The sequence below is a fragment of the Macaca mulatta genome, chromosome 19, assembly GCF_049350105.2.
Source record: "Macaca mulatta isolate MMU2019108-1 chromosome 19, T2T-MMU8v2.0, whole genome shotgun sequence".
Taxonomy (NCBI): Eukaryota; Metazoa; Chordata; class Mammalia; order Primates; family Cercopithecidae; genus Macaca; species Macaca mulatta.
The window spans coordinates 47,137,410-47,158,686 of record NC_133424.1 but is presented as its reverse complement, the minus strand read 5'-3'; the positions used below and the strand labels follow the sequence as shown (position 1 = coordinate 47,158,686).

Sequence of the window (21,277 nt, the reverse complement as noted above, 5' to 3'; positions counted from 1 at the left end):
CACAGCTACTTGGGAGGCTGAGGCAGGAGAATCACTTGAACCCGGGAGGCAGAGCTTGCAGTGAGCCGAGACCGTGCCATTGCACTCCAGCCTAGGCAAAGAGAGGAAAACTGCATCTCAAAAAAAAAAAAAAAAAAAGATGGAGTGACTTGCTCGAGGTTGCCCAGCCAGGTAGAGGCAGAGCTGGTTTCAATCAGCCAGAGGAAGGTCATGACACTGACCCTCCTGTTAAGACGATGTCTGACCCCTGATGGGGATGGAAATGAAGTTTGTACCTCGTGTACCCCTTGCCCTTCACGTCCAGTTGTTGGGGGGCTGTGGCATGGCCCCTGGGTGTCTGGGCCTGATTCTTTCTTGGGTGTTGTTTCTGTCTCTCCTCCCCTGTCCCCTCCTCCCTCTTGCCACCACCCGCCTCAGACTTCCTCCTTCACTTGCTTGGACGCTGCGCCACATCCCACGGGCCCTTACACTGTGGTGTCCAGCAGCATCCGGCTTCATGGGGGGCCTTGAACCCTGCAGCAGGCTCCTGCTCCTGCCTCTCCTGCTGGCTGTAGGTGGTGAGTTGGGGGCTTCCGCACCTGCCTCCCGGGTCCCTGGGCTCAGCTTGGGGCAGGGCAGGGAGCGGGGTGAAACGAGAGAACGAAAAGTGGGTGTTGGGATGGGAGCAGGTCCCCAGCCTCCCAAAGCCTGGGGGTTTCTCCCAGAGCCGGAGCTCCCAAGTTTCGTCGTCCGCTACAAGCAGCGGGGAAGAGACATCTAAGGGTGTTGCCACAGGACACATTGTGCAGAGGTAACACACATAGTCCAGTGGCCCAGACGCCAGCCCCCTGAGTCCCGCCAGACACACTCTCCCCCTTGCTAACCTCCTGGCTGTTGTCAGGATCCACCCTCCCCAGCTTCTAAACTTGCCTCCTCGACCCCCATCATAACTCTGTGCCTCAGTTTACCTTCTTTTTCCTCCTTAGGTCTCCGTCCTGTCCAGGCCCAGGCCCAGAGCGGTAGGCCTAGACCCAGCGGTCCCCTCTCCCTTCCTCCCAAAGACCTCCTTGTCTCCGTCCCTCCCTCACCCTTTCCAAACCTCCCCGCCTCTGACCCCCCCCACAGTTCCCAGCGCACACTGACTTCCCCGACCCCTGTGCTGCAGATTGCAGTTGCTCTACGGTGAGCCCGGGCGTGCTGGCAGGGATCGTGCTGGGGGACTTGGTGCTGACAGTGCTCATCGCCCTGGCTGTGTACTTCCTGGGCCGGCTGGTCCCTCGGGGGCGAGGGGCTGCGGAGGGTGAGTGGGGCTAGCGGGGGACATCCTGAGGACTTGCCTAGATGGGGGTGGGCAGCTGGGTAAGCTCCCAGATCTCAGACACCCAAAGGGATGGTAATGGAGGTGCTGATTTGGAAATGACAAAACACGCTCAACTCACCACTCTGCCTGTGTCTGCACCTCACAACACCCCTCACCTCCAGCAGCGACCCGGAAACAGCGTATCACTGAGACGGAGTCGCCTTATCAGGTGAGAAAACCAGACTGTCCTCCTCACATTTCACTCCTGTCTGGGGATATCTGCCCAATACTCCTTCATGCCATCAGAGGGACTTCAAAGCCACTCTCCCTGAAGCACCCCCAAACCTTGAGGGCACATGGGACATCTGTCCAAAACTGACAAGCTTATGGTCAACTTAAAATGTGTGAAGAGGGGCTGGGCACAGTGACTCAAGCCTGTAATCCCAGCACTTTGGGAGGCTGAGGCGGGTGGATCACTTGAGGTCAGGAGTTCGAGACCAACATAGTGAGACCCTGTCTCTACTAAAAATACAAAATTAGCTGGGCGTGGTAACACATGCCTGTAATCCCAGATACTTGGGAGGCTGAGGCAGGAGAATCCTTTGACCCGGGAGGCGGAGGTTGCAGTGAGCCAAGATCACGCAATTGCACTCCAGCCTGGGCAACAAGGGGGAAACTCTGTCTGAAAAAAAAAAAAAAAAAAAAAAAAAAGGGTGTCTTTACCTTTGTACGGGCAAGCACAGACCTTGCCAGAAGTCAGGCCAGGAATTTGCTGGAAGAAACCCAGCCCTAGGACGACTGATTTCTGGGAGATGCTCTCAGTAGGGCAGAGAATATCATTCAGCCCTACCTTGGTAACTCTAAAGGGAGGAGTCCTACAATTTCTTTTTGGGGTTTGAGGACCCTGCATCCCTTTGAGAAACTAAGAAAATCTAGAATCCTCAGAAAAATCCACACAAAAAATACAGAATTGTGTATATAATCTGAGAGCAGTGTAAGTGTTTTTTATAATTTAAAAAAAGTTTTTTTGGCCAGGCATGGTGACGCACACCTGTAATCCCAGCACTTTGGGAGGCTGAGGCAGGTGGATCACGAGGTCAGGAGTTCAAGACCAGCCTGGCCAAGATGGTGAAATCCCATCTCTACTAAAAATACAAAAATTAGCCAGGCATGGTGTCAGGCACCTGTAATTCTAGCTTCTTGGGAGGCTGAGGCAAGAGAATCGCTTGAATCCGGGGGTTGGAGGTTGCAGTGAGCCGAGATTATGCCACTGCACTCCAGCCTGGGAGACAGTGAGACTCCGTCTCAAAAAGAAAAAAAAAAAAGAAAAGAAAAGAGGGGTCTCACTATGTTGCCCCGGCTGGTCTCAAACTCCTGGTCTCAAGTGATCCTCCCAGCTCAGCCTCCAAAAATCTTGGGATTACAGGCACAAGCAAACGTGCTGGTTGCGTATTCTTGAAGCTCTTCGTTCTTTCTTTTCTTTAATTTTTTTTTTTTTTTTCTTGAGATGGAGTCTCACTCTGTAACCCAGGCTGGAGTGCAATGGCGTTGTCTCAGCTCACTGCAACCTCCACCTCCCAGGTTCAATCGATTCTCCTGCCTCAGCCTCTCGAGTAGCTGGAACCACAGGCACATGCCACCACACCCAGCTAATTTTTGTATTTTTAGTAGAGATGGGGTTTCACTATGTTGGCCAGGCTGGTCTCAATCTCCTGACCTCGTGATCTGCCCACCTTGGCCTCCCAAAGTGCTAGGATTATAGGCATGAGCCACCGCACCCAACCTTATTTATTTATTTATTTTTTAAAGTAGAGATAGGGGCCGGGCGCGGTGGCTCACGCCTGTAATCCCAGCACTTTGGGAGGCCGAGGCGGGCGGATCACAAGGTCAGGAGATCGAGACCACGGTGAAACCCCGTCTCTACAAAAAATACAAAAAATTAGCCGGGCGCGGTGACGGGCGCCTGTAGTCCCAGCTACTTGGGAGGCTGAGGCAGGAGAATGGCGTGAACCTGGGAGGCGGAGCTTGCTGTGAGCCGAGATCGCGCCACTGCACTCCAGCCGGGGAACAGAGCGAGACTCTGTCTCAAAAAAATAAAATAAAATAAAATAAAATAAATAAATAAATAAAGTAGAGATAGGTTCTCACTATGTTGCCCAGGCTGGTCTCAAACTCCTGGGCTCAAGAGATCCTGTTACCTCGGTCTCCCAAAGTGCTGGGATTATAGGCATGAGTCACCATGCCTGGCTGAAACTCTTTTTAAAAACTATGGTGTATACAAGAGAATCTAGTCATCTATCCTCCTCTCTGTCAATGTTCCTTTTTAACCCTTTAGGGGGTCATGAGATCCTCTAAGACCTCTCCCCTGAAAATGCATGCCCAGACTAGTCATTATATATAATTTTAGGGTTTCTGTGTGAGGCTTGCCCCTGGGGGCCACATAGATCCTCTCCCCACCCCAAGTGTGAACCCCGCTGTGTGGAGTCTGATGTATTATCTGCAACCAGCTTTGCCTATTCACCTCACTTGTGGATAAAGTTTCTTTGTGAAGTCTAAGAATCTCAGGTTTGGCTCTGTGATATCCAGAAGACCGAGGGGCCTTTCCAGTTACTGGTGGCAGTGAAATTTTAGGGCAAAGCGTTACGCTTTGTATTCATGTATTCATTCCCTCTGTGGACGTGTCCAGCACCTATAAGTGCTCGATGCTGGGGACACAGTGACAGAGTTTATGTCATAGTTAAGATAAACTTGAAGCAAATGAACTAATACAATAATTTTGGGAGGCGCAATAAAGGAAGTAAACAGGCTTTTGTGACAGTGACTGGAGTGTGGGGGGAAGAAACTACAGAGGGGAAATTGAGAAATGCCTCTCTGAGGAGGTGACGTGAACTGAGACTTGGAGAGGAGATCTAGGGGAACAGAGTTTCAGGTGGAGGGAACAGCACATGCAGGGGCCCTGAGGCCAGGGCGCACTGATGAGGCAGAGGAGAAGGGGGGAACATTGAACGCGCTTGAATAAAACCCAGATCTCTTCCATGGCTATAAAGCTGAAGAAGCTGCCAGGGCCTTGTAGGCCACTGGGAGAAGGCTGAAGGCTGGATTTTATTTGGTGGGTCCCTTCCACTGATGGTCCCCATCCTTTTAGGAGCTCCAGGGTCAGAGGTCGGATGTCTACAGCGACCTCAACACACAGAGGCCATATTACAAATGAGCCCGAATCATGACAGTCAGCAACCTGATACCTGGATCCAGCCATTCCTGAAGCCCACCCCGCACCTCATTCCAACTCCTACCGTGATACAGAACCACAGAGTACCGTCCCTGAGAGACCAGACCTCTCCCCAATACTGCCCTCAAATAAACATGAAGCACAAAAACATTATGCCAGATCCTTAGGCTGATGGGATGGGGGACATGTGGGGGTCCCGAGGGGGCCTTGGATCCAGAAACAGTTCATGGGAGGGAGGCTTTGGGAACGCTGGGGTTCTTTGAGGAAGAATAGGACTACAGGTGTTTCAATTGTTTTATTACAATCCAAAAGGTGGGGCGGGGGGGGCGTTCCTGTGGCACCACACATCATCCAGGATGAGAGGGTCGGAAGTCAAAGGTCCAAGGTGCAGGAGGGTCAGCCCCTGCCCGGCATGTTGATGTAGACTTTGCCATCTTCTGGGGGTAGGGAAAGAAAGCATGAAGCCTGACCACCCACATCTCCACTTCCCTGGGGACCCCCTGCTTCAGGGGTTTCCTCAGGGGTTCCCCCGGGCACCTCCTCCAGGGTTTCCCCAGCACCTCCTCCAGGGCTTCCCCAAGGGCCCCCTCCCTGGGACCCCCTCCCTAGGGACACCATGCACCCTCCAGGCCCCGCCCATCCCTGCCCTTACCTTGGGCGGGGCTGCGGCGTGGGCGTGCGCACAGGAACACCGCCCCCACGATGAGCAGCGACGCCACCGCATCCGCTGCCACGAGGCCTGCCAGGAGCGGCAGAGAGAGGGACCCACATCCGGAACAGGAGCCTGGAGAGCGGGGGCCGGAACAGGGAGACAGTCAGGCTCTGCGTCCTGGGGCTATGCTTTGGTCACAGGGAGACAGGAAGTCCCCTGTGAGGGGTGGGTCCCAGGTTCCCTAGAGTTGCGCTTGGGGAATGAAACAGGAGATAGAGATGCGGAGAGGCTGGGTGTCCCAGGACCCTCGGGGCTGTGCAGCGGGCACACGGGGGACTCCTGAACAGAGGCTGGGGGTCGCCGATTCTGGGACTTGGAGAAGGACACGGATTGTCTGATTTGGGGACGGGAGGTGGGATGGTGACCTGGAGAGCCACTGGGGTGTTCTGGGAGCCTCTGGCCAAGCTTCTGGGATGGAAGTGACACCTGAAGTGCCAGGGTAAAAAGCAAGGAGTGATCTCTCACCTGGGGTCGTCTGAGCTGCAGCCACTGTGGAAAGAGAAAGAAGGTAGATGAGGATGGAGAGAAGGTCCACAGAACAGAATGCTCAGTCCGTCGCGGTGGCTTATGCCTGTCATCCTAGCACTTTGGGAGGCGGAGGCAGAAAGATCACTTGAGCCCAGGAGTTCGAGACCAGCCTAGACAACATAGTGAGACCCCCATCTCTGCAAGAAATACAAAAATTAGCTGAAGGTGTTGGTTCGCACCTGTAATCCCAGTTACTCGGGAGGCTGAGGTGGGAGGATCACCTGAGCCCAGGAAGTCAAGACTGCAGTAAGCCATGATTGCGCCACTGCACTCCAGCTTGGACAACAGAGCAAGACCCCATCTCAAAACAAACAAACCAAAAAATATGGTGTACGGAAGGAAAGGTAGTGTCCTGAGAAGTAATCTCCATGTTGGAGAGATGGAACAGGGCCACATGGGAAGGGGACTCCCAGAGACATGGAGAGTGACAAGAAATTGGAATTGGCAGCAGAGACCCAGCCACGAGAAGGGGATGCTAACAGGCAGCCCCTCCAGAACTCCCTGCCTCACCTCCTCCCGCCCCCAAGGACCCAGGCTCTGAAGCCAAATGGATCTCCCAGAAGGGAAGGGGTGCAGGGAAAAGAACCCCACTTTCAGCACCCGTCCCTATAGACGTCACCCAAGCACCCATCTCACAAACACTCTGCCTACCATCCCCTGTAACCACTGGCTTCACCTGGGAGCAAAAGCAGGAAGAGGATGTGACCCGGATGGATCATGGTGGGCTGGGGTCTGGCAGGGGTCTGGTAGAGGACTGTGGTCCAGAGAAGTCCCGAGGAACTGTGGGGGAGCAGAGAAGTAGCAATAGCGGATGTCACCCTGCTGGTGTCAAGGCCATCTGCTTCCTGTGTCTGTTGAGGGGGTGTCTCCGTTATTGCCTTTGGTGAACTGACTCAGGGGGAGGGTCAGAGAGACCAGGGAGGCTGCTGGCCTGGCCAAGTGGGAATGACAGGTGGCCAGCGGTGCAGGCTAGGGAGATCTGGAAATATTTTGGAGGTACGGCCAACAAAATTTGCTGATGAAATGGATGTGGGTGTGTTTGAGAGGGATCCTAGACAGCCAAGCCTTCTGGCGTGAAAAGCTGAGAAGATGGGAGTGTCTGCTGGCAGAGATGAAAGGTGGGGAAGTGGGTTTGCGGGGAAAGTGACGAGGTTTGGGCACACGGAGTTGGAAATGCCTGATAATCTCCCTGTGGAGATGCTGAATGACCTCACTGCATTTAGGAGTTCAGGGGATAAGGCTGGTCTGGAGATGTAAATTTGGGGGTTGATGGCTTATGGATGCTACTTAAAGCCACAAGACTGGGTGAGATCACCAAGGAAGTGAGTGCAGACAGGATTCTGCCTCCATCCCAACACACACTGAATGGGGGAAGAGGAGGAACTCTGCCAGGGAAATGGAGAAAGAGGGAGTAAGGGGACACCGGAGAGCTTGGCATCTTGAAAGCAGGGGAGAGACCACCGTGGTGGCTCATGCCTGTAATCCCAGCACTTTGGCAGGCCAAGGCAGGAGGATCACCTGAGGTCAGGAGTTCAAGCCAACATGGTGAAACCCCATCTCTACAAAAATACAAAAATTACCCAGGCATGGTGTCAGGCTCCTGTAATCCCAGCTACTTGGGAGACTGAAGCAGGTGGAGGTTGCACTGAGCTGAGATCTCGCCACTTTGCCACTGCAGTCCAGCCTAGGTGACAGAGTGAGGCCCTGTCTCCAAAACAAGAAAGAAAAAGAAAAAGAATAAGAAAAGAAAAGCAAGCAAGCAAACAAGCAGGGGAGAAATAGGGCCAACGTGGTCAGTGCTGTGAAAGGTCACCAAGTGAAACTGACAGTGGCCTCCCACTGGAATGTCAGCTCCAGGGCTGGGAATTCCTGTCTACTTAGTTCACAGTACCCAGCAAAATGCCTCCTCTGCTGCAATGAATTATTTTAAATGATGGATGAGTAAATGAAACCAGACCTCTGAAAAGGGTGATGTAGGGGAGAGGAAGAAATTGAGCCACACCCTATACCCTTACCCACAGGCCCTTTCTCTGGGAGTCTAGACCCCCAGTCCTCCCCTCCCTCTGGACCCAGTAATATTCTCCCTGCCCCCACCCCTATCTCCATTCCCACTCCTACCCCTACCTCCATGGGCAGGACCCAGGAGACAAAGCCTCCAGCACCCCCTTGGACAGACTCAGAAATCCAGGCCCCAACCAGGCACCACGGCTCAAGCCTGTAATCCCAGCACTTTGGGAGGTCAAGGCAGGTGGGTCACCTGAGGTCAGGAGTTCGAGACCAGCCTGGCCAAATGGTGAAACCCCGTCTGTCCTAAAAATACAAAAATTAGTCAGGCGTGGTGTCCGGCGCCTGTAGTGTCAGCTACTCGGGAGGCTGAGGCGAGAGAATCACTAGAAAAGAAATCCAGGCCCCCCAGTATCCCCCTCCTCTTGGAGCCCAGTACCCTAGGCTCCTTCAGACCAAAGATCTGGACCCCAGCTCCCTCCTTCCCCAGGGACCTAGTAGTCCGCCTCCCAAGTCCACCCTGCCCATTCAGGGACTGCGTTCGCCGGAGCGCGACCCGGGGACTCCCAGGCTTGTGGGCGGGCCCTGCCCAGGACTGGGCGGTGCCAGAACCCCTAGTTTAAAAACTCGCGGGTACCGGACCTAAGATCGGGGACCCGGCGGCGGCTCCGCGGGGGAAACAGCGAGGCTGGCGCAGCGCCGAGGCCGCGGCCCTGGGGGCCCGCAATCCACGCCAAGGAATCCCCGAGGTAACGGGTGCGGGTAGGGCACGCTCGGCCCGCTAAGAGAGTGAGGGACTGAGGATCGAAAGACTCCCGAGGCCCTGAGGGACGGAGCTGGAGCGTCAGTCCTGTGTCCCGAGAGTGAGGGTCCTAGGTGTTTGGAGGAGGAGGGGATCGTGGATCGTGACGGAGGGGCGGCTGGGATCTTGGACTTCTGGGTCCTGGGGGTGCAGGGGTCTGGGGACCTAGGATCGCGGTGCCCCGAGGGTGAAAGGGCTGGGAGGTTGGACCCCTGGGTCCTTGGAGGTGCTAAGGGTTGCTGGCAGCCGAGACTCCTAACCCTAGAAGGAGGGACTGGGCTGAGCGCTGGGGGGCGTGGTTGCTTAAAATCGGCGCGGGTCTCGGTGGGGAAGGGTCCGGAGCCTGGCCTCAGGGGTCTACGCTGGCGGTGACCCTGCCTCTGCCCCGCCCTGGGATTTCCGGATCGCCACCCGTGCGGGGCTGAGCAGGAATTCCCCTTGCGCGGGGATTCCACGAGCGCCACGCTCGGCCGCGCACCTCGCCTCGGAGCAGGACACCTGGGGCACAGGCCTAGGGGGAAGGGGAGGATGGAAGATTCCCTTGCGTGAGCGCCGTGGCGTCATTGCGCCGCGTCCGGGCGGTTTCCGAGCCGCCTCCTCCCGCCCCCGCCCCCAGCAATCCCCGCTTAACCCTTCCTCCGCCGGAACCCAGGCTCAAGGGTGAGGGTTGTCTTTCTGGGTCGTGAGAAGGAGTTTGGCAACCGGGGCTCCCAGGTCCTCGAGAGGAACGAACTGAGGGTACAGACTCCTGGGGCCTGAAAGCGAGACTGTATGGATGGGACTTTTTTTTTTTTTTTTAAATGGAGTCTCTCTCTGTCGCCCAGGCTGGAGTGCAGTGGCGCGATCTCTGCTCACTGCAACCTCAACCTCCGCCTCCTGGGTTCAAGTGATTCCCCTGCCTCAGCCTCCCAAGTAGCTGCAATTACAGGCGCCCGCCACCACGCCCGGCCAGTTTTTATATTTTTAGTAGAGACGGGGTTTCGCCATGTTGGTCAGGATGGTCTCGAACTCCTGACCTCAGGTGATCCAACCGCCTTGGCCTCCCAAAGTGTTGGGATTACAGGCGTGAGCCACCGCTCCCGGCCCAGGGTGATGCCTTTGACTTCTCGAGGAGGAGCGCTGGGGACTCCTGATTTCCGAGTCAGGTTCTAGGGCAAAAAAATGTTGGGAACCTGGATGTGCGTCTAGGGAGTGATGCCTGGGGTCCGACCCCCACCAACCCGCTGACTTCAAAACTGGGATATCTGGGGGTGGAATTTTTTTACGGAAGTTGGGTGGTTGCTGCAGAGGGGTGCCCTCCTCCCCCTTCCTCACTTTCCGCGACGCTGGTGGAAAGTTGGGTCAGAGGGAAAGTGCGGAGCAAAAGGAAGGAAACGGCGGAGGCGGATGCCCCACCCCAAATCTTCTAATGGCTTTGGAGGAGTCAGGCGGCATCTATGTGCCAGTTTTTCCGCTCGGGAGGGCGAGGAGGGTGCTCAAACCCACTCCCCCCGCGCCACCCCCGCCACATTTAGGTGACTTAAGGACCCTTGATGACTTCTCCCCCCGCCCTCTCCCGCACAGTGAGCAGGGGTGAGCGCAGTCACTGCCCAACGCAAACCGTGAAGAAGCTTCTGGAAGAGCAGAGGCGCCGCCAGCAGCAGCAGCCGGACGCTGGCGGGGTGCAGGTGAGGCCAGGGAGCCACAGCTCTCAGGAGGCCCCGTGCTGTCCCGTAGGGACTCAGCGGCTTGCCGGGGGCACTCGGGGCTGATGAGAGGGGTGGTCCTGACCGAAATGTCCTATAGATCCGAGACAGAACGGGGGAATCTGCCAGATAGTCACCTGGGTTCCTTTTTGCTTTTGTCTCTGCAGGGACAATTTCTCCCTCCCCCAGAGCAGCCCCTGACCCCATCTGTGAATGAGGCTGTGACTGGTAAGTTCTCTGGGCTCCCAGCCTCCCCATCCCCCTTCCCTAAGGGACTCAGACATCCCAGCTCTCAGAACTTTGGGACACCTAGGAGTCAGGCCCCCATTCTTCCCTTTTTTTTTTTTTTTTTTTTTTTGGAGACAGGATCTCACTCTGTTGCCCTGGCACTGGATGGAGTGCAGTGGCGCTACCTGGCTCACTGCAGCCTCAACCTTCTGGGCTCGAGTGATCCTCCCGCCTCAGCCTCCCAAGTAGCTGGGACCACAGGCAATGCCACCTTGCTCGGCTAATTTTTTAAATTTTTGTAGAAACGGTGTCTGGCTATGTTGCCCAGGCTGGTAGGCCCTCATTCTTGCTGGAACTCAGTAGCAGTCTGATTTCCTAGGTTCTCTGAGTCCAGTAGTCTATGCACATAGTCCTACAGAACCCCAGGGCCCAGGCTCCAGCCTTTTTAGTGCCCCAGGAGTCCAGGCCCTCAATTCCTCAGTGTCCTAGGAATCCAGATCCCAGGCACTTGGTGTCCCAGAAGTACTAATTCTCAGTACCTTGGGAGACACCAGGCCCTCTACCCCTGGATGTGAAGTCCCCAACTCTGGTAACCAGACCTGCCCCTGCCCCTCCTCTTACACGCAGGCCACCCTCCCTTCCCAGCACACTCGGAGACGGTGGGTTCTGGACTTAGCAGCCTGGGTCTCCCCATGGGCTTTCCAGACTGGGACCCCAACACGCATGCTGCCTACACAGACAGCCCCTACTCTTGCCCTGCTTCTGCTGCCGAAAGTTTCCTGCCTCCTGACTTCTACCCACCCTCGGACCCAGGGCAGCCGTGCCCATTTCCCCAGGGCATGGAGGTGAGATACAGAGTGGGTACAGGATGCTGAAGGGCCCCTAAAAATTTGCATTTGCACTCCTGCAGTATTCTGAGATGTCTGGAGCTCAGTTACGATCCACTTTTCCAGGCCGGGTGTGGTGGCTCACGCCTGTAATCCCAGCACTTTGGGAGGCTAAGGCAGGCGGATCACTTGAGGTCAGGCGTTTGAGACCAGCCTGGCCAACATGGTGAAACCAAAAATACAAAAATTAGCTGGGTGTGGTGGCGCACGCCTGTAATCCTAGCTACTCGGGAGGCTGAGGCAGGGGAATTGCTTGAACCCAGGAGGTAGAGGTTGCAGTGAGTGGAGATTGCACCGATGCACTCCAGCCTGGGTGACAAAGCAAGACTCTGACTCCGGAAAAAAAAAAAAAAAAATCCCCTTTTCCAGATGGGCAAAACTAAGGCCTAAATGTCGAAAGTCACTTGGCATAGATGGGATACCCAGGGGCTCTGCAGGCAGGTGTGTGTGTGGTGGCTTGGGATGGGAAAGTTCTCAGCTGACTGGCTCTCCCCACCACCTGCACCCTTCAGGACGCCCCGGACACCCGGTTCTATGCAGAATCTTCCCTACCACAGGCAGGACCCTGGAGAGTTTCTACACTCCCTTCGGGACCCCCACAGTTCCCCGCTGTGGTCCCTGGACCATCGCTGGAGGCGGCCCGAGCTCACATACTGGCTTTGGGGCCACAGCAGCTGCTGGCCCAGGATGAGGAGGGGGACACGTGAGTATAGGGGATGGGGTTGTCTGCAGACTCTTGGCTTGGTGGGGGCTGTTCTCACGCCTGTCCCCCGTCTGTCCTCAGGCTCCTTCACCTGTTTGCGGCTCGGGGGCTGCGCTGGGCGGCGTATGCTGCGGCTGAGGTGCTCCAGGTGTACCGGCGTCTTGACATTCGTGAGCATAAGGGCAAGGTGAGGCCTGGGGCCTGAACTCTCCTGGGTTCAGGGGAGGAGGGAGCCTGGGGCCTGGACCCCTGGATCCTAGAGAAGAGGGGAATCAGGGGTTAGCTCCTGGGGCTGAGGGGAGACGGGGCTGGGAGCCTGGTTTTCCGACAGGAGGGAGCCAGGAGCCCCGCCTGACCTCTCCTGTGACTTGCAGACCCCTCTCCTGGTGGCGGCTGCTGCCAACCAGCCCCTGATTGTGGAGGATCTGTTGAACCTGGGAGCAGAGCCCAACGCCACTGACCATCAGGGACGTTCGGTCTTGCACGTGGCCGCTACCTACGGGCTCCCAGGAGTTCTCTTGGTACGGCCAACTGGCAGGCAGGGGTTCGTCTGGGGGGTAGACTGGTTGCCCGGATTTTGGCTTCCAGGGTCAGGAGGCCAGGGGATAACCTTACCCAGCACTCTGTCTTCTCTTCCTCCCAGGCTGTGCTTAACTCCGGGGTCCAGGTTGACCTGGAAGCCAGAGACTTCGAGGGTAAGTTGGGTGTAGGCAGGGCTGGTGTGGTTGGTATGACTGGGCGAGGTGGGTGCAGCAGATGCAGGTCCCTCACTGTCTCCATTCTGCAGGCCTCACCCCGCTCCACACGGCCATCCTGGCCCTTAACGTTGCTATGCGCCCTTCTGACCTCTGCCCCCGGGTGCTGAGCACGCAGGCCCGAGACAGACTGGATTGTGTCCACATGTTGCTGCAAATGGGTGCTAATCACACCAGCCAGGTGAGCTGGGATGTGGGCAGTCGGTCCCTGGGAGATTTTGTGGAATGGGGCCACTTTGATGTCCGGGAGCTCCAGACAAATGCTGACTTTGCCTCTTCCTTGCTGCATGCCCTTGAACATGTTACTTCACTTCTCTGTGCCTTGGGGGTTTTTTGTTTGTTTGTTTGTTTGTTTGTTTTGAGATGGAGTTTTGCTGTTGTTGCCCTGGCTGGAGTGCAATGATGTGATCTCGGCTCACTGCAACCTCCGTTTACCGGGTTTGAGTGATTCTCCTGCCTCAGCCTCCTGAGTAGCTGGGATTACAGGCATGAGCCACCATGCCTGGCTAATTTTTTGTATTTTTAGTAGAGACGGGGTTTCTCCATGTTGGTTCTGCTGGTCTCGAACTCCTGACCTCAGGTGATCCACCTGCATTGGCCTCCCAAAGTACTGGGATTACAGGCGTGAGCCACCACGCCCAGCAGGGTTTTTTTTTTTTTTTTTTTTTTGTCGTTGTTGTTGTTATTGTTTGTTTGTTTTGTTTGTTTTTTGAGACAGGGTCTCACTCTGTCATCCAGGCTGGAGTGCAGTCATGCAATCTCGTCTCACAGCCATCTCTGTCTCCCAGGTTCAAGCGATTCTCCTGTCTTAGCCTCCTGAATAGCTGGGACTATAGGCGCATGCCACCATACCCGGCAATTTTTTTTTTTTTTTGTATTTTAGTGGAGGTGGGCTTTCATCGTGTTGGCCAGGCTAGTCTCAAACTCCTGACCTCAAATGATCCTCCCACCTTGGCCTCCCAAAGTGCTGGGATTACAGGCGTGAGCCACCTTGCCCGGCCCCTAGTCGTTAACTGGGAATAATATTACTGACCTTAGGGTATGTTATCAAGCACTTACTATTCATTCATCAAGCACTGAGTTTCAGATTAGCTTTTTGAAACCTCACAAACACCCTTTGACATGTGTACTCTTTCTATTTTCTCTATTTTACTGATAAGGAAACTGAGGCACGGGAAATCAAAAATCTTTTTTTTTCTTTTTGAGACAGAGTTTTGCTCTTGTCACCCAGGCTGGAGTGCAATAGTGCAATCTCGGCTCACTGCAACCTCCGCCTCCTGAGTTCAAGCGATTCTCCTGTGTCAGCCTCCCGAGTAGCTGGGATTACAGGTTCCCACCACCACGCCCAGCTAATTTTGTATTTTTAGTAGAGACAGGGTTTCTCCATGTTGGCCAGGCTGGTCTCGAACTCCCGACCTCAGGTGATCTTCCTGCCTTGGCCTCCCAAAGTGCTGGGATTACAAGCGTGAGCCACTGCACCTGGCCTCAAAAATCTTTTTGAGACAGGGTCTCACTCTGTCACTCAGGCTGGAGTGCAGTGGCATGATCACAGCTTATTGCAGCCTTGACCTTGTGCACTTAAGTGATCCTCCCACCTCAGCCTCCCAAGTAACTGTGATCACAAGCATGCACCACCACCCCTGGCTACTTTTTTGTAGAGGTAAGGTCTAACTATGTTGACCAGGCAGGTCTCAAACTCCTGAGCTCAAGCAGTCCTTCCACCTCTGCCTCTGAAAGTGCTGGGATTACAGTTGTGAGCCACTGCACCCAGCCTAAAAAATCTTACAGCTTGTGAGTATCAGAGAGGGGATTAGAACCCAGGTAGTCTGACTGTAGAACCTAGCTTTTAATATGTTCTATTCCTTTCTTGTGACAGTAGCTCCTTCATAGGCTGGCTGAGATAATTAAACATCCATAAAAAATGTGTATTTATTTACTGAGATGGAATCTCACTCTGTCACCCAAGCTGGAGTGCAGTGGTGTGATCTCAGCTCACTGCAACCTCTGCCTCCCGGGTTCAAGTGATGCTTCTGCCTCAGCCTCCTGAGTAGCTGGGACTACAGTCATGCACCACCACGCCCGGCAGTTTTTTTGTATTTTTAGTGGAGACGGGGTTTCACTATGTTGGCCAGGCTGGTCTCGAACTCCTGACCTCAGGTGATCCGCCCACCTTGGCCTCCCAAAGTGCTAGGATTACAGGCATGAGCCACCACGCCCAGCCAGAAAATGTTTTTTTAGTTAAAGAATATTGAACACCAATAAAATATAGAAAATCGTAGAATGAACTCCTTGTGTCCAACATCAGTAACCAGCAACTCATGGCCAGTCTTGCCCCCATCCACTCTCTCACTGTCATGTGATTTTTTTTTTTTTTTGGACGGATCTCACTCTGTCACCCAGGCTGGAGTGCAGTGGTGTGATCTCAGCTCACTGCAAGCTCTACCTCCAGGGTTCACACCATTCTCCTGCCTCAGCCTCCCGAGTAGCTGGGACTACAGGCACCCGCCACCATGCCCAGCTAATTTTTTGCATTTTTAGTAGAGACGGGGTTTCACCGTGTTAGCCAGGATGGTCTCGATCTCCTGACCTCGTGATCCGCCTGCCTTGGCTTCCCAAAGTGCTGGGATTACAGGCATGAGCCACCACGCCCGGCCTCTCACTTTCATGTGATTTTTAAGCAAATTCAAACACATATTTTTTTCAATAAATATTTGTATGTCTTTAAAGAATAGCGGTGTTTAGCAGAGTTAGCTAGATGGTGGGGATGGACTGTAGGAAGGACGGGCATGGCTGAGTAGAGACAAGATAAGGCATTATTAGCGGGGTTTGGAAATGAATGATGGCAGTCTAGGCTCTTAATGGTTGCAAAGTAGAGCTAAGTGATCATTTGGGCAATACAGAGAAGGTGGAATTGATACTTTGGTAATTCATTCCTTTCTTCACTCAGAATTTTGGACACGTATGATGTGGCTACCAGTGTGCTGTGATGGGGCATAAAGTTGCTTTTTGTTTGTTTGTTTTTTAGAGACAGGGTCTGGCTTTGTCACCCAGGCTAGAGTGCCATGGTGCTATCACGAATCACTGAAGCCTCGACCTCCCGGCCTCAAGCATTCCTCCCACCTCAGCCTCCCAAGTAGCTGGGACTACAGGCATAAGCCACCTCACCCGGCTAATTGTTTTCTATTTTTTGTAGAGATGGGGTCTTGCTATGTTGCCCAGGCTGGTCTTGAACTCCTGGGCCCAAGTGACCCCCCAGCCTTGGCCTCCCAAGTGCTGGGATTACAGGTGTGAGCTGCCGTGCCCAGCTACCTATAATGTTTTAATAAGAAAAGACCACTCTCTTGTACTTTTAGACATTACAATTTAATCGAAAAGAGGGGAGATGATAAGTAAACAAAGAACTGAACATAATTACAAATCGGGATGAAAGCTGCCTCGGAAATATAGGAGCTCCTTGACAATGAAAAGACTGGCTTTATGTTGGATGCGGGGCTCACGATGAAGGTCGTTCTGAGGAAATTACATTTAAGTTGAGTGAGAGATGATGAAGAGGAAGAATTAACTGTGTGGTAGGGTTCTGGGAGAACTCAGAAATCAGGGAGTATTTCTCTGAAAACAGGACAAATAAATTTTTCTTTCTTTTTTTTTTTTTGAGATGGAGTCTCGCTGTCACCCAGGCTGGAGTGCAGTGGTGCAGTCTCGGCTCACTGCAACCTTCTGGGTTCAGGTGATTCTCCTGCCTCAGCCTCCCGAGTAGCTGGGACTACAGGCATGTGCTATCACACCCCTCTAAGTTTTGTATTTTTAGTAATAATAACAAATAAATTTAAAAAAAAATAAAGATGGCTGGGTGCGGTGGCTCATGCCTGTAATCCAAGCACTTTGGGAGGCCCAGGTGAGTGGATTGCTTGAGCTCAGGAGTTCGAGACCAGCCTCGGCAACATAGGGAGACCGCATCTCTACAAAAAAATACAAAAATTGGCTGGGCTTGATGGCGCGTGCCTGTGGTCCCAGGTACTCAGGAGGCTGAGGTGGGAGGATCACCTGAACCTGGGGAGATCAAGGCTGCAGTGAGCCATGGTGTTGCCACTGCACTCCAGCCTGGGCAACAGAGCAAGACCCTGTCTCTCAACAACAACAACAATAGTAATAATAATAATAAAAGATAAGAACTCTTTCCCTGTAATCCTAGTGTTTGGGGAGCCTAAGGTGGGAGGATCACTCGAGCCCAGTAAGTTGAGGCTGCAGTGAGTCATGGTCACACCACTGCACTCCAGCCTGGGCAACAGAGCGAGACCCCGTCTCAAAAAAACAAACAAAAAAATAACTTTTGTATTTTGAGACGGAGTCTTGCTCTGTTGCCCAGACTGGAGTGCAATGGTGTGATATTGGCTCACTGCAACCTCTGCCTCCCACGTTCAAGCTATTCCTGTGCCTCAGCCTCCCAAGTAGGTGGGATTATAGGCACGTGCCACCACGCCTGGCTAATTTTTGTATTTTTAGTAGAGACGGTTTCAACATGTTGGCCAGGCTGGTCTCAAACTCTTGACCTCAAGTGATCCGCCTGCCTCGGCCTCCCAAAGTGCTGGGATTACAGGCACGAGCCCCTGTGCCCTTCAAAAAAAAAAAAAAAAGAACTTTTTAAACCTCAGTATCATTACTCTGTCTTTAAAAAATTAAAGATTTTCTTGCAATACCAAATATCCTGGCTGTAGTCAAATTTGCTTTTGGCTATAAAATGATAATTTTTTTCATTAAAAAATAAATCAAGATCCAAGTAAGCACACATATTATGATGTTACATCTTTTCAAATCACTCTTAATCTAGAGCTTTGGTTTTGTCTTCATTTTTTGGATGAGCAAACTAGGTGGTTTTGCCCTGTTATCAGCACATAAAATGTTTAACATTCATTATCATTTGCAAACTCCTTAAAGACACATAAAAAGGTTTCATTTTAGAAAATGTCTTTTATTTTCCCCCAAATATGACGGGAACAGCTCAATATTGTGGTGCAGTATTGCAATATTAGCTAGTCCACTGATTAATGCTGCCAACTCCTGTGCTTGTAGATAAAGTACAGTCTGTGTGGGTCGGGATGCAGTTTAATGTGTTGAATGGAGGGCAGGTAGCCAAGGCAGTTGCTTTGAAGAACTGGAAAAAGAATCTCTTTCCCAGACACTGGTGTGAAAATTGTCATAAGAAATGTACAGTTCTGGGAGGTGTATGGTGTGAATGGTACACCCTGAGACGGGTGTTGTGCAGTGCACAAGACATACAACTGAATAAGGCACTCTTGGTGGGGCTTGCAGAGGAGGGCCAGCATCCTATTTACTTACTTATTTGTTTATTTATTTTGAGATAGAGTGTCACTCTGTCACCCATGCTGGAGTGTAGTGGCATGGTCATGGCCCACTGCAGCCTTGAACTCCTAGGCTCAAATGATCCTCCTGCCTCAGCCTCCCAAGCAGCTGGGGCTACAGGTGTGCACCAGCACACCTGGCTAATTTTTCTATTTTTTGTAGAGATGAGGTCTTGCTGTGTTGTCCAGGCTGGTCTCCAGTTCCTGGCCTCAAGTGGTCCTCCTTCTTCAGCCTTTCAAAGTGCTAGGATTACAGGTGTGAACCACTGCACTCCGCCAAGGATCAGGGTGTCTAAAGGCTCCTGGATTCAGTGGGAAGGTGCGTGGGTGTGAGGCTGGCCCTGACCTCTGCCATTCCCCTCCCCCTAGGAGATCAAGAGCAACAAGACAGTTCTGCACTTGGCCGTGCAGGCTGCCAACCCCACTCTGGTTCAGCTGCTGCTGGAGCTGCCCCGGGGAGACCTGCGGACCTTTGTCAACATGAAGGTGGGAGCTGGGGCTGGGAAGTGCAGTTTGTGTGGGTTACAGTAGAGGGGCAATGGGATGTTAGGGGTCCTGGGGGCTGTGGACATGGAGAGGACGATGTGTGGGATTTGCAGGGGAATGTGTAGGAAGCAGACATAGATTGCCCCGGAACGTGTAGGCCATGGACACAGGGATGCGTGCAGCGTGGCTGTGGCTGGGGGAGATCTGTGGCTGGGGGAGATCTGGGAGAAAGGACAAGTACAGGACGTGGACAAGGCAGAAATTGAAGTGCAGTTTAGAGGCCTGGGCCAGCCGAGCCCAGATCCCCATCAGCCCTCCCCTTACTTTTCCAGGCCCACGGGAACACAGCCCTCCACATGGCGGCTGCCCTGCCCCCTGGGCCGGCCCAGGAAGCCATCGTGCGGCACCTGTTGGCAGCTGGGGCGGACCCCACACTGCGCAACCTAGAGAATGAGCAGCCCATTCACCTGCTGCGGCCCGGGCCGGGCCCTGAGGGGGTGAGTAAGCACTGAGCCTGCCTGTAGAGTGGCCTCTGAGCTCTCGGGCGCGGGATGACCTCCCTGCCCCACCCAGTGCTCACTTTCAGAGAATGACTTCTAATCTCGGAAGGTGACTTCAGTCAGGCAACTCTGACTCTATAATGTGCCTCTGACCTCAATGTTTCATCCCTTACCCAAGAATGGTGACTTCTCTGATCTCTACCCCAACCCTGACCTCACAGTGTGACCTGTACTCCCAATCATGAATCTTGCTTGACCTCAAGGTGTGACCTTTGATCCCCAAGTGTGACCTCCTGTCCCCTTCCCCTTAACCTTGGCTCCTGACCTCAGATGTGACTTTTGACCTCTTACCTGTTCCCTTCAATTCCCTCTCATTGCTCACCCCCAGGTGGGAACCCCCAGCCAGTAGCCCCTTTCCCTTCACTGAAGTTCTGCTTCCTGACCCTTTCTCAGTGTATGAACCCAGGCCTTGACCTTCTTCCCACATCTTTATTTTTATTTTTATTTATTTATTTATTTTGAGGCAGTGTCTTGCTCTGTTGCCTAGGCTGGAGTGCAGTGGCATGATGACAGCTCACTGCAGCCTCGAGTTCCTGGGCCCAAGGGATCCTCCCACCTCAGCCTCTCTAGTTGCTGGTACTACAGGCAGGCAACACCACACCCAGCTAATTTTGTTTTTTTTTTTTTTTGAGATGGGATCTCACATGTTGTCCAGGCTGGTCTCAAACTCCTGGCCTCAATTGATCCTCCCACCTTGGCCTCCCAAAGTGTTGGGATCACAGGCATGAACTATCACTCTCCCAGCCTCCTTCCCTAATCTTTTTTTTTTTTTTTTTTTTTGGCGACAGAGTCTTGCTTTGTCACCCAGGCTGGAGTGCAGTGGTGCAATTTTAGCTCACTGCAAGCTCTGCCTCCCAGGTTCACGTGATTCTCCTGCCTCAGCCTCCCAAGTTGGGACTAAAGGCACACGCGCCACCATGCCCAGCTAATTTTTGTGTCTTTGGTAGAGGCGGGGTTTCGCCATGGTGGCTGGGCTGGTCTTGAACTCCTGACCTCAGGTGATTTGCCCACCTTAGCCCCACAAAGTGCTGGGATTACAGACGTGAGCCACTGCACCTGGCTCTTCCAAAGTCTTGACTCTGGACCTCTGACCTGCAAATCCAATGGGCCCCACTTAACCTCTCTTCTCTAACCCCTCCCTCTGCATGGCGTGCCTTCCCCACCTCTGCTTCCAACCTGACAGACTTCTCTCCCTCTTTTGCCTTGTCTACAGCTCCGGCAGCTGTTGAAGAGGAGCCGTGTGGCGCCGCCAGGCCTGTCCTCTTAGGACTCAAACCCAGACCCTGGACTGATTTTCCAGTCCCCACCGTCCTGCGGGACAGCCAGCGTATGCTAATGTTGCAAAACCATGATAATGTATGTGGAATATCCTGCCATTGGGGTCTTACATTAAAACCCCAGAATGGCTGCAGAGGGGTGAACAGGCCCCAATATTTGGGGTGCTGTGATACCCCTCTTCTACCCACAAGGAGCCCTCTTGATGATTTCTGTGAAATCGAGGCCCCTTGTTTGTTTCTGTGAAACACCCTGCACCCTTAGTCCTTTCCCCGCTGAGATCCTTTGGGTTCTCTCCCGTAACTCAGCTCTTCGTTCCCAGAAACCCAAATGTAATCCCCCTACGTGGTGCTTGGGGCATCTCAATACCATCTCAGTAAAGCTCCTACGATGGCCTCCTCGCCCTCGCCAGGACCCAAATCCTTTGGGTCCTCACCCTGAGACAGGAGGGACCCTCTGAGATCAGGGACCCTTAGGTCCCACTGCTCTCTGATTCAGAACTCAGCTGGGCACCGTTCCAGACCCCAGCATTCCTGGTCACTCCCTCCTTAATCTGAGCATCTCTCAAGCTCTTTATTAAAGTCAATTTGGGTCAGGTGTGGTGGATCATGCCTATAATCCTAACACTCTGGGAGGCCGAGGCGGGTGGATCAGTTGAGGTCAGGAGTTTGAGACCAGCCTGGCCAACATGGTGAAACCCTGTCTCCACTAAAAATACAAAAAAATTAGCTGGACATGGTGGCGCGCACCTGTAGTCCCAGCTACCTGGGAGGCTGAGGCAGGA

The 21,277-nt window shown here is 53.5% G+C and overlaps 3 protein-coding genes across 10 annotated transcripts; 2 read left to right on the top strand and 1 right to left on the bottom strand.

Annotated features, from left to right (window-relative positions):
* Positions 1-425: 425 nt before the first annotated feature.
* Positions 426-4,656, top strand: TYROBP (transmembrane immune signaling adaptor TYROBP). Of its 5 annotated transcripts, none has more exons than XM_015123563.3 (5): positions 426-557; positions 966-998; positions 1,145-1,279; positions 1,465-1,508; positions 4,425-4,656. In XM_015123563.3, exons 1-5 carry the CDS (start codon positions 497-499, stop codon positions 4,488-4,490), a joined length of 339 nt encoding a protein of 112 aa, XP_014979049.1. In that variant the 5' UTR covers positions 426-496; the 3' UTR covers positions 4,491-4,656.
* A 132-nt stretch (positions 4,657-4,788) lies between these two features.
* Positions 4,789-9,275, bottom strand: HCST (hematopoietic cell signal transducer). Of its 4 annotated transcripts, none has more exons than XM_077975692.1 (6): positions 8,395-9,275; positions 7,329-7,452; positions 6,425-6,528; positions 5,686-5,709; positions 5,161-5,292; positions 4,789-4,945 (listed from the first exon to the last, which is right to left on the bottom strand). In XM_077975692.1, the coding sequence occupies exons 2-6, from the start codon at positions 7,334-7,336 to the stop codon at positions 4,905-4,907; spliced, it is 309 nt and encodes a 102-aa protein (XP_077831818.1). In that variant the 5' UTR covers positions 7,337-7,452; positions 8,395-9,275; the 3' UTR covers positions 4,789-4,904.
* NFKBID (NFKB inhibitor delta) lies at positions 8,403-21,089 on the top strand. The gene is given in 12 exon segments (NM_001435824.1): positions 8,403-8,501; positions 10,118-10,221; positions 10,407-10,467; positions 11,095-11,312; positions 11,912-12,057; positions 12,139-12,244; positions 12,432-12,578; positions 12,701-12,752; positions 12,845-12,993; positions 18,542-18,658; positions 18,991-19,155; positions 20,432-21,089. Coding segments are annotated over 12 exon segments (1,380 nt in total). The 5' UTR covers positions 8,403-8,440; the 3' UTR covers positions 20,486-21,089.
* The last annotated feature ends 188 nt before the right edge of the window (positions 21,090-21,277 follow it).

Excerpts from the sequence above, each read along its gene's own strand:
- TYROBP (XM_077975695.1), top strand. The coding sequence starts at position 497 with ATGGGGGGCCTTGAACCCTGCAGCAGGCTCCTGCTCCTGCCTCTCCTG. Across the intron at positions 558-965 it reads TCTCCTGCTGGCTGTAGGTG|GTCTCCGTCCTGTCCAGGCC; the intron begins GTGAGTTGGGGG and ends TTTCCTCCTTAG. Across the intron at positions 1,280-1,464 it reads GGGGCGAGGGGCTGCGGAGG|CGACCCGGAAACAGCGTATC; the intron begins GTGAGTGGGGCT and ends CACCTCCAGCAG.
- HCST (XM_077975692.1), bottom strand. Across the intron at positions 5,710-6,424 it reads CTTCCTGCTTTTGCTCCCAG|TGGCTGCAGCTCAGACGACC; the intron begins GTGAAGCCAGTG and ends CTCTTTCCACAG. Across the intron at positions 5,293-5,685 it reads TGCAGCTCAGACGACCCCAG|GCTCCTGTTCCGGATGTGGG; the intron begins GTGAGAGATCAC and ends CCCGCTCTCCAG.